Raw genomic sequence first — 12,604 nt, 5'->3', positions numbered from 1 at the left:
TTCAATTGTTTGCTACGTGTTTGGTATGTCAGAAACTAATAATTGTATTCGGTGGGAGATTCTAATTATAGGGGATACTCTGTCAAATTTTTTAAAAACTTAAATAATTTCTATTGTTCATTAAATTATATGGTGTGTGTTTCAATATGATTCCTCATCGTCTATGAATATATGAGAAGGATAACGATGGCCGGGGGGTTTAAAACTGGAATTCTTTGAGGGCGGTTGATGCATTTGTCGTGCATGTTTTTAGCATGAAACGGTTTATGTTTGAAGGGGTTTTTAGGTGTCCGTGTCAAAAGTGTTGACTAACTAAGTAGTTAGGATCGGCAGACATAATGCTTCACCTCTACCGTAACGGGTTTAAGGATGCGTATTGGATGTGGACAAAACACGGAGAAGTGGGCGAGTAGGGAATTACCCAGTCTGCCTCTAATTTGAATAGGTCTGGTTGTCTAATGAGGGTTTGGGTGTCGAGAGACTTAAACATGGATGATATGACTTGAGAGGCTAACCAAGAGAGATACAACGAGATGGTATGTGATGCAACAGGTGTTACGGAATTGGAAGAGGTTGAAGAAGAGCCTAACCTAAAAGCAAAGGCATTTTATCATCTGTTAGAATCTGCTGCGAAACCTTTGTACAAGGAGTGCGTTCATTCGAAGTTGTCTACATGTGTTAGGATGATGAGTATTAAATAAGAGTCAATTCATACCCAAGAGTCCTTTGATAAGTGGGCTACCTTTTGCAATAAATTGGTACCTGTCGAGTCTACTGACATCCCTTGAAACTACTACGAAGCAAAGAAGCTAACTTCGAAGTTGGGTTTAAATGTGGTGAAAATTGATTGTTGTCTAATTGGTTGTATGCTGTACTACAAGAAGGATACAAACTTAACTGAATGTAGATTTTATAGATCATCGAGGTTCCAATTCGAGAGAGAACAGATCGGTAAATTGTGGATAAAGAGAATTCATATGAAACGGATGCACTACATGCCTATAGTCCCTAGATTGAAACGATTGTATGCATCGATGAGTTCGGCCCCTCACATGACCTGGCATAGTAACAATAAGAGAGATGATGGAATCTTTATGCATCCATCACACGGAGTAGCTTGGAAGCATTTTGATCGGGTCCATCCTACATTGCGAGCGAGCCCAGAAACGTTAGACTAGCTTTATGCTTTGACGGGTTTGCACCAAACTCCAATTTTTGTAGTCGTGACACCTTATAACCTGAGTCCCGAAATATAGTTTTTCTTTAATTTCATAATAGACTTTTCTTTCGCTCTTGTTTCAATAAGAAAAACTAAAGCTGGCTTGATTTGCTTTCACATTTTGTGCAATTTAGAAACTGTTGCAGGGGCTACTACCCCGCGACAGTTCGAGCTTATGATATTCATGGTTGAGTTGGGGGCATGTTTAGGCCTGCCTTCTCAGCCATTGAGTCTTCTATGATCTCTTCTCTGTCCTGCTGGTCTTCTTCTATTGGCATTGTTCCACTTGGTCCTAATGATTGCTTGCTTCTTTTACCAACTTTTCAAACTCGTAGGGCAACTTTCTCTCCGAACATATCTCTCATCAGCAATTGTTACTCGTCATCCCTTTTCATTTTCAATTTCAGCTTTTTTTCCATTCCTTGTACAAGTTCCATTTCATATTCTGTAGCCACTACTAATGCTTTGCTATTGTTAGGCTCTAATTCTTCATCTTCATTTGTAAGTTTAACGTAATAAATACTCCCATTAACTGTTGTATATATCTGCTTGTTATCCTATTCTAACTCTTTATTTTTAACCCAGTGGTATCCTCCTGCACTCATATGACCCCTTTTATTATTATGTTGGCTTTAATAGCATTATTTTCTCTTGTAACTCCTTTCATTCTCTCCTTTGCCATGTTGTTATTGAGCCTTTTAAGTGGTTGTCCAACAGTGAGATTATTATCTTCTTCTTGTGAACCAATTCTAAAAAAATGAATATTTTCATTGGACCTTTGGTAGAAGTCAACCCATGTACCTTTAATTGCAGCTTCCTCTCTTAACACACTTGACCCACCCATTTCTTTGCCCTTACGATAGATCTTTTTGCTGCCTTTAATATCTTTTTTCTCCTTTACACAATCCCTAGCATCTGTCTCCACTTCTTCTAATTCAGTTTCTCTGACAAGCATATCTTCTAGGATATTCTTCCCCTTTTTCACATCTCTATGATCTTCTTTGCCAGCTCTTCTAGGAGCTTCAGCTAAACTGTCTTCTTCTATTCCTCATTATTTTTCCTGTACACTGCCAGCTTTACTCCTTGCTGTCTCCTGTGTTGAATCACCTCCTTTCCTCCAATAATGTTATTTACGTGCCACCTCTTTCTAATTCTGCCCTGAGCTACTCTCTTCCTTGTTTACCCTGTATTCTTTTGGCTTGAATGCTTTTGTTTGTGCCACTCCCAAATCAGTTGAATACCTTGGTTCCTTTGGGTTCTAAGTTGACATTACTGTTGGATTCTTGCACTCCTTCTTGTTATGACTAATAATACTACAGTTCAGACAATAACTCTCCAAGATTCTTTCATACTTAAACTGTATCCATGTCTTTGGTAGTCTGTCCATTCAAGATTTTTCCATACTCCAATCAGAGTGTTTTTGATGGTTTTAAAAGCAAGCTCCTTGTTTGTGATCACTTTTTCAACTAGATTCAAGCAGTCTGCCCTAAACTCTTGTGTCGTCTTCTGCAAAGAAATTGTTTTTCCTTTTATGGGTTCAAGTCCAAAATTCTCTATTGAAACTCAATAGGTTTTAGGATATTGTTGTTCAAGTATTTGTTGGTTTTGCAATTTGTATGCTGGTGATTTGTGGGTAATGGTGGATATTGTGTAAGAACGGATGTATTTGTTGATTGTGTGTAATGGTGGATATTGTATAGAAAATGTTAGATTTTGCTGGAAGAAGTACCGAGAATTTGTATAATATACTAAATAAGTCATAAAATGTGCTTGTGTGATGTTTGATTAAGTGTGAATAGAAAAAATCATATGTTATTAGAAAACTCTCCTATCTTGAGAGAAACATTCTCCTAGAGAGAAAATCAAAAGTCTATTTATATATTGTCTATACTCTGACCCAAATAAAAACTATCAAGGCCCAATAAGCTCTCCACCTAGAGTGAGCCCAACGCGTCTATGCCAGACTTGACTAAGTTTGCGAGTTACATGACCTAGTATATTTATTATTTATTTGTTCATGGGTTTTAATTTTCAATTTCAGAGTGATTATGAAACGGACTTGTCTGTTTATTTTTTATTTAATAAATAGATACAACTCCAATTTTAGGCTGGCCCGTTTATTTTGTTGGGCACTTGGGCATGACCTTTTCTTTTTTATTTTGGTGATAGGGCCTGACCTTGACCTTGAGCTAAGCGTCGTGCTGGTTTTGGACATTATTGGTGGGTTCTTCTTGCAATCCTAACAGTAGGGGTGTTTAAAACCGCTCCAAACCGAACTAAACCGACCAACCGAATCGAAAAAATAAAAAAATGAATAAACCAAAAATAAAAAAATCGAAAAAAATTATATTTTGCTGTTTTTATTATGGTTCGATTAGGTTTTCGGTTCTGACAATAAAAACCTGAACGTGACCTAACTTCTAACCCAGTAACCCCCACGCCCCACCCCCAAACGGAACCTAGCCCCTCTCTTCTCCGTTCTCACAGTCTCGCTCTCTACACCCTCAGCGCCGGCGAGACCGTTCCTCCCACCACCTTGCAGCCCCGCGAAGCCTTCCTCCCAGCGCCGCCGAATCTTTCCTCCCACTGCTCCCAGGACCTCCTCGCGGACAGAGAGAGCAACACGAAGCCTCAGCCACAGCCAGCGCCCAGCAGCCCAGCACCACCCTCGCACAGTCGCACCTAGCAGGCCAGCAGTAGCACAGCACCATCCACTCACCCAGGACCACCCAGCGGACAGAGCACCACGCCACCACCCAGCAGCGTTTCTGGCCACCCACAACACAACACCTCCCATCCAGTCACCGATTCAAGTCAGAGATGGAGCCCGAGCCACTGAGTCAGGTATGTAATTTGACTGAAATTGCTGTTCTGTTTGTTGTTCATTTTCAATTGCTGTTCTGTTGAATTACTGAAAATGCTTTGGTTTTTACTTTGTATTGTTGAATATCTGTTATCTGATAAAGTGATAATATCTGAAAACTTTATCTGAAACTGCTTCTGGTTTATTATTATTATTAGTTTTTCTGAAAAAATAATATAAAATAAAAAATTACTTTTGAAATGATTTAGTATGATTTATCAAGTCTTGGAGGTTCTGGATCCTGATAGGAAGAGATTGAAATCAGTATGGTAAGATAAATTTGAATAATGAGAAAATGGAAGCAGATTTGAAGTATTAGATTACCTCCGTCATTGTATCTGCTATCTTTTAATAGGTTTAGTATTGACATCATGAAGGTAACATATAAATGGAGAAGTCTTGGAACTTGGGCGGTTAAGGTTATATTTCAATTGTGTCATCTGATGGTCACTACCGTTTGATTTCATGATTTGTAGAATATGTAACAGATTTCTGTTTACCATGGTCTAGGTATAAAGGTGGACCAGCATTACCGAGGAAGTTGATCTCGCAGGGTGCTGCACAGAAGCAATATAGCGTTGAGGTTCACCCACTCATTTTGAAGTTGACTGATGCCAGAGATAACAATGTGTTAACTGTAAAATTAAGCAAAAAGGTACCAATTGATTTCATATGGGGTTGTCTTGTTGTCTTCTTGCAATCCTAGATTCCTAGGCGTCGGTATCAAGAATCAACAGAATCTTTCTTCTCGTTGTTGACGGTTAACCACGGACACACCTCTGCGCTGGCGAAGTTCCCTGCCACGCTTGGCTGCTTCATTTTTTGCGACACAGACACCATATGGATCTTCTGCGCGACGCATATTACCATTCTTCAGACGACGAAGATCAGCCCAAACGTCAGAGGCTCTCACTCTCGTCTTCTTCTTCTTCTTCTTCTTCTTACCCACCAAAACCCTATTTTCCTCCAACTCCTCCTCCATCTTCTTCTCTCAATCCAAATCCCATTCCTGGAAGCTATGTTTCAAAGAGACAACGAGCACTTCTCGCTCCTCTCCCTGACCCTGACCCTATGCCTCTCCCGCTTCACTCTTCGTCTACACATTCTGGTACTCTTCTTCTCCGTTAAATGTAATTACTTGTTATTTTTCCTTTCCCTTTCTTCCTGTTGTTTTTCTTTCATTATGTTTTTGTTATTGAGGTGATACTTGCATTTACTAGTTTATGCTTTTTTGCATTGCTAATGTTGTGGTTAAATTTCAAATACGACACATTTGGTGTTTTCAAAGCTTGTAATAGGCTCAGGCCTATTGATTAGCTTATCCTTAAGCTACCCTCCTTATTTATTAAACAACTCTTAGCTCTCCATTTATTATATTTGTATCAATAGCTCAGATTTAGAGTTTAAAATTTAGAATTTAAGGGTTTAGGGTTTAGGATTTAACGTTTAGAATTTAAAATTTAGAGTTTAGACTCAGAAACTATGATTTAAGATTTATGTTTTAGAGTTTAAGGATGGCCGCACTCTACTTTCTTCGGAGCGCATTAGTATTCCCCCAATGGATTAGTGTGATTTATTTTTATCTTCTTTTATTTCCTGTCACTCATTTTTTACCCCTGGTTAATGGTTTCTTCAGATATGGTATGCTGGATATTTTATTGTGTATATCTATTTACTTTGAATGTTGAACTTCTTTCTTGTCTACTTTTAATCAGTGGTTGAGTTGAGACAAGAGAACTTCCACTTATCTTGTTTCTGTGTTCTTGTTCATAGCCACAGGAAGTATCTCAGATGCTGATATACCACGTAATGTTCTATCATTGCTGAAAAACAAACCGAAGTGTCATCAAAGACTGAATCCGATTCCTGAAAAGCTATCTGCGGCTCTATGTGGGCATACCAAAGCCGTCAATGCTATACATTGGTCATCAACTCATGGTAAGTTCAGTAAGGAATAATTTTTGTCATTGTTTCTTGGTGGTGGAAGCTTAATTTATTAATCTGCTTATTAGAGTTAGATTACAGCTCATCTCCTTGCATCTGCTGGGATGGATCATACGGTTTGCATTTGGAATGTATGGAGCAGAGATCAGAAGAAAGCACGCATGTTGAACTTCCACAATGCAGCGGTGAAAGATGTGAAATGGTCTCCACAAGGGCTCTTTCTACTTTCATGTGGGTATGATCATACATCGAGATTGATCGACGTTGAAAAGGGATCAGAGACTCAGGTTTTCAAAGAAGATCAAGTTGTTGGAGCTATTAAGTTCAATCCGAACAATTCAAATCTTTTCCTTTCTGGGGGATCACAGGGCCATATCAAACTATGGGATATCAGAACTGGAAAAGCAGTGCATAACTATACTAGGAATTTAGGTCCTATTTTGGATGTTGAGTTTATGGTGAATGGGAAGCAATTCATTTCTTCTAGTGATGTATCTAGGAGCAATGTCAGCGAGAACTCTATCATTGTTTGGGATGCTTCAAGGGAGGTTCCGTTGTCTAATCAGGTGAAGAATTGTACAACTATTTTAACTCTCCATATGCTTTCTTTAGTTCACACTTCTCTGCAAAAGTTCTATCAAGTTGTCTTACCATTAGTTTAAGCAGCACTGTTGACTTTAATTATGACTCTTTTGGATAAATGTTCCCTTAGGCGGCATATAACCTATGCAGATAAGTGATAGTCACAGCTTGCAAGCTCTGTTTGTACTGAGTTGTAGAAGAAATAGTATCCAATAATTAGGATCAGCAGCCATTTATACTTTCAAATGATATTATATTTAATAGTTTAAATGCTAGTAAGGAGGGGAAAGGAGCAAAAGGGAATAAATTGGTGATCCTTATGATCATAATGAGGGGGGAGGTTTTCCCGCTACCCTCTTAGAACTCAACTTCTTTGCCCTCAATTTATTATGTAAAGAGGTAGAACAGATTCTGTTTCAACTAAAATACTATGGAATTACATTTATTCCTTGTACTTCTGTTTCTACTGAAAGGATGGAAACGTAAAGGTTGTATTGGAAATTTAATAACATAATTAATCTGTTTTCTCTATATACTTTTGTCGCAAAACAGAGGGAAACTGGGAAAGATATTTCAGTGTCCCTAAGCATAGGTAATAGGTATTTTGGCATTTATTAGGAGTCGCTGTATACAGTAAGCCATTCAAAGATCTGCATCCATATTTTATTTTTGTTCTTTATCTTCTTGCTGCTGGTTTTACCATTGTGATAACCATACTTAATGTTTAGCATGGGAATATATCATACTCTGGCCACCAAATTTATGCTTTGAAGGTCATGTTTGTTACTTTTTCTGGTTAATGAGAATAACTGTCTTAGGCCTTATGGGTCTGGGTTCTTGTTTCCTTGCTCTCCCTGTGCACTCTTTTCTATACAGTTTAGACTAGTTCCTTTATAAGGATGCTTAATCTTGTCTGGTAAGCCACCATATAGTTTGGTCCTCAGAAGATAGTTTTAAGTTTTATCAAACTTTTGTGACTTTAAATGGAGGGATTCTGGATGTTCTGTTTTGAAAGCAATTAGAACTCATAACGAAAATCTTACACTCACACAACACACAAAACATGCAAGTTATGATGGCCAGAAAGCCATAACATCTTTGTATTCTGTAACTAATGCATCTTTTCAGTCATCATCATGTTATCACCTAAGCATGTAATTGGGCTAAACTTGAAACTGAAGTTGCAATTCAAGTGATGGAATGCCCATGTTTATATTGTATGCCAGCTATCAAATTTCATGCTGTCATTCTTTACCTACATTTCAGGTCAAACTATGATCTTTTGTGCCGCCTTTATCTACTTGCTTTTCATGTAAACTTGTTTTCTCACAAGAGATTGTATCTTTGGGCAAAACCATGTTAATATAACAAAGAGATTGATTATGATTCAAGGAAGTGGGTATTAGAAATAAACTTACATTCTGTTTGTGAAGTATGGCTTGCATAAGAATGGATGTGACACCAACTCTTCGACTATAGTGGCTCATAACAGTCCCTGGAAATTTGTCACCCAAGGTTACCTTCCTTTAGTTCTCTCAACCATTCATTTGGGTGATGGGCTGATGGCTCTTACACCAAATTTTTGGAAGATATTTGGGTGGTTCTTGGCATAATGGCTCCACCTTTTTTCTCTTAAGATGACCTTTTTTAGAATTTCAATTTTTATTTGTAACCTAAATTAAAGACAGGCCAATGGAGCCTCTCTTCGTCCTTTGCTTGACCCAATTAACCTTTTTGTTGCTCCTCATGCTATGACTTGGACTCTCCACTTTGGACTCCCCTACTTTCAATTCCTGACTTCTCACCTAACAGAGAGATTTCTTAAACAAACTCAGTTGAAAATCTAAACCTGTAGCTGAGGTCATATATTTTGTTTGTGTTGTCACTCTTAATCTAACTACAACTAATAGCATGCACTAGAAGAACAAGTCCGTTATTGATTTCTCCCTTAACATTTGTATGATGTGATGTGAACTTTTTATTCCGAATTGAGGGGCCATATCCTTTTGTCGTGCCGCATGGGAATTACCAACATGATCATTGTTATACGTTCTAGGGACCAGTTTGAGATGTGATCTTTTGAGGACTAAATTGATGCATACGTGATATTTCAAGTACCCTTATAACAATTAACCCATGATTTATATAACTTCCTTCTTATTGCTTTTGAATCAGGTTTATGCAGAAGCTTATACTTGTCCATGTATAAGGTGCCATCCATTTGATTCGACTTTTGTTGCCCAATCAAATGGGAATTACATTGCTATTTTTACTGCCACCCCGCCTTACAGACTCAACAAATATAAGCGGTACGAGAGCCATGGTGTCTCGGGCTTTCCAATTACTTGCAACTTCAGCTTGGATGGGAAGAAGCTTGCCTCTGGGTCTTCAGATGGTTCTATTTACCTTTACGATTATCAGTCATCAAAAGTTTTAAACAAAATCAAGGCCTACGACCAAGCATGCATCGATGTCGCCTTCCACCCTGCTCTACCTAACGTTATCGCTTCGTGCTCGTGGGACGGAAGAATTTCTGTGTTTGACTTGCAAACATAAAAACTGGAAGGAGTGCACAGTTTTTGGTTTCTTTGAGTCAATGTAGTGGTTCCTGTTTTGTTATAACTAAAGGTTTGAACGGTGAAACCTCTCACAGGTTTTATTTCTTGAAAGTCTTGTGTTTTTTTAATTATTCTACCATTCAGATTAGGTTTATTGTTATTCCATTACAGATTAGGTCAAGGTGAATCATGTTGTTTACAGAACTGTTCAAAAGTATTTGCCTCAAGTGAGAAATCAATGACTAAACTCTAATGATGTGACAGATTCTTGTTCTGAACAGTATAGCAACTACAAATATTGGAAGAAAAATATTTAATTATTTGTTTACATGTCTACCAAATGCTAATGTCTACAGATTATATCGCATATGTTATCTTTAAAGTGGTTCTTAATATTCTAATTTGTTCTTATTATTTTTCACAGTGAAGAACTATTCCACTTAATAGAGAGAGACAATGGTTCGGTCTAACAATTTGTAAAGCTGCAGAGAGATGTGTTTGCCATTACCTTCTATCACTTTGCAGAGTCAATCACCTTCCACTTGAACTTTGGAATAAAAAGCAGTGACACAAATAAGGTTCATGACTAAAGATATTCTCGTTTCTCATTCTACTTTTCTCGAATAACATATATTACGGTCAATGGAGGCTAACAATAGAATATAGTTATGTAGCAACAAAAATAACAGTGCAAGTTTACCCCAAACTATATTCAGAGCCTATTACCAAATTTTGTCTCCTACAAAGATTTAACAGTTGTTATCATAAAAATAGAAGTGGGTTATCCAATCCAGACTCCAACAAAAACATCCATTCCTTTCTCTTTATCTATTATTGTCACTTAAAAAATCATTCTTTTTTTTATTTCTTTTTTTTTGGTATTTTTTTTTATTTCTTTTTATTTGTCACAATGATTTGCGATTCATTTTAAAAATAAGGTTTGTTATACTTGTTAATTAAGCAAATCTAAACTCTCCATTTATTATATTTTATATTAATGACTTAGATTTATACTTTAGAATTTTGGGTTAAGAACTTAGAATTTATGATTTACAGCTTAGAACTCAGAGTTAAGATTTAGAATTTAGAATTTAGACACCAAAATTAAAAGAGCGCTATACTCTTTACTTTCTTCGGTGTACATTAGCATTAGATTTATTGAAAAACTAACAGTAATGGATAAAATGATATTGGGTAGTAGTGCGGCTCACAAGGCACCAAGAGTGTCCAAGTAGTTGTAATCAATATCTACCAACCATGATGGAAGGAACACCAAAAATGGCATTCATCTAAATAGAAAGCCTGTGGGGGCAAACTCAACTATTCTTACGTTCAGCCACTTCTTCCCATATAAGGAGCAGATTCCAAGGGGGGTGGGGGTCCAAAATTAAAAACTACTTAAACAAGACATAATTATGCCTCTCCCTTTTAACACTCTTCATTGGGAGAAAGGGGACAAAACTTCTCTAAATCTCCTTTTAGATGTATTGGGCTAATGGGCCCAACTTCATTTCCCCAATAATATTCCAATATACATGAAAAAAAAACCTGTAGAAGTCAAATCTCAATCCATGAGAACATTGTCTGTATCTCAATGGCAATGCACAATGCACAGCACTATCCAGAGAAACAAAACTAGCCTCTCTTTGCAAAATAAAAATGATGGTCCACAGCTGGTCTTGCAACTATTCATATTGGAAAACTTGGTCTATTTCTGTTCTCTAATCCCAGTTTTGAAAGCTAAGAGGAACAAAAAAAACCCTTACAAAACATTATTTTATAATTATTCAACATGTACATGAATATGTTCCCCACCTTACATGGTCTTAAGCAATCTCTCTCTGTCTCTCTCCTTATTATCCCCTATATATATTAATAATATACATATACCATTGTGCACTATTAGTCTTGACCCAAAAGAAAACAAACTTAAAAGGCATAAAGGGGGGAAACAAGAAAGATGGAACTAAGAAGGGTGAGGAAAGCATGCCCCTACACTACTCTATTTCCCAATAATCAAATCCTATATGCCATATGGATGCAATCATCATCATCTAAAAGAGAGAAATAAGAAGAGATACTTTTTGTGGCAGATTTGAGGTCAAGAGGGCCTTCGCGTTTCAAGGGCCCACAAGTCAACCTATGGGGCGACACGAAACGATGGGCTAAAGGGAAACCCCAATTGAACTTCAAAGTTGAAACTATATAGTAAGATTGGGCATGAATCAACTTCATCACAGTAACATGGACTATCAATAATATTCGCCATTTGACGCCATATCTTCACCCAAAACATTGGGGTATTAAGTTTATACATAGCCTAATACCAAGAACATAAAAAAAGTATATACATACCAACTTGAATTAGTCGAGTCATGTCTATATAAATCCATGTTTAAATTTCGCTTTGTTTATATAATAATTTATTCACAAAAAACAAATCCTTAAATATAGTTTAAATTTATAACAGGTTAGTCCTTGATCTATTAAATTAAAATATAATATTAGAAAACAAAACTTGTGTGAGACTTTACTAAACCACCCACATTGAGCCTCACCATTATCACCGATACCAAGAGAGAAGGATAGTAACAACATTTATACTTATTTGTAAGTTAATTTAATTTTTACATTTAAAGTTGAAATATAATTTGAGGAGTGGTACTAAAAAGATAAAAATGATTAGGAAACAATGTTTTTGTTTATGTTAGCAATTGGCATTATATGGTTGCTTTGGAATAGGAAAACCACCAAGCCGAATTCTTTTCTTTAATCAAGAAACAGTAAATACATACTTTGCTAATCACATTGTCCGTTTTCTTTTTTGATCCATCTTGTCATATATGTATGCTTTCAACTTTTGGATCAATGTTTATCCACTGCTACATGCAACACCATAATCAAAATGTTAGTGTTATCACTTATCACTGCTAAGGCTTCCAATCCTGGCCCTGAAAAGTAGCCGACAAACTCATTTTATTGGTTCTGCCATGTGATCTGTGGTCTCAACCAGTTCACCCATTTGGTTGGTTCTTCTTTATTGGTGCCTCTAAGGGGCCGAAGATAATTTATTTAAAACTAAAACAATTTAACTAACATGTTATACATGATAAAGTTATTAATCGAAACAATTTTTATAAAAAATATATAAAATTTAAGTTTTTAATATATTTATTAAATAAAAAATTTAAAATCTCTTATTAATATAATAATCTTAATTTATATTTTAAAAATACAAATTAATTAAATGCATAGAAAAATTAATTAAAAAGGATTTTTTTATGAGTACCTTTGGTCTTTGGTCTCTATTTACCTAATGAAGGATGCCTAATAACTAATAAGGTATTTTTTTTCATAGGCTGAATTTAGAACTAAATTAAATATAGATGTTAGAAATATAATCATTTATTTTTTTCTTTTTATTAACTTTGTGATATG

General features: G+C 36.4%; 1 protein-coding gene across 2 annotated transcripts; it reads left to right on the top strand.

Moving 5' to 3' along the window:
• The first annotated feature begins 3,638 nt into the window (after positions 1-3,638).
• LOC107478267 (uncharacterized) lies at positions 3,639-9,703 on the top strand. Of its 2 annotated transcripts, XR_008007376.1 has the most exons (6): positions 3,639-4,063; positions 4,593-5,190; positions 5,856-6,020; positions 6,108-6,592; positions 8,784-9,236; positions 9,591-9,703. XR_008007376.1 is itself a non-coding variant. In XM_016098401.3 (5 exons), exons 2-5 carry the CDS (start codon positions 4,923-4,925, stop codon positions 9,162-9,164), a joined length of 1,299 nt encoding a protein of 432 aa, XP_015953887.1. In that variant the 5' UTR covers positions 3,639-4,063; positions 4,593-4,922; the 3' UTR covers positions 9,165-9,463. The 2 variants fall into 2 exon arrangements, 1 of the variants encoding a protein (XP_015953887.1); XM_016098401.3 differs by lacking the exon at positions 9,591-9,703 and having other exon boundaries at positions 8,784-9,463.
• The last annotated feature ends 2,901 nt before the right edge of the window (positions 9,704-12,604 follow it).

This window comes from Arachis duranensis, chromosome 3, assembly GCF_000817695.3.
Source record: "Arachis duranensis cultivar V14167 chromosome 3, aradu.V14167.gnm2.J7QH, whole genome shotgun sequence".
NCBI classification, from domain to species: domain Eukaryota; kingdom Viridiplantae; phylum Streptophyta; class Magnoliopsida; order Fabales; family Fabaceae; genus Arachis; species Arachis duranensis.
This window is presented reverse-complemented; position numbering and strand designations above follow the sequence as displayed.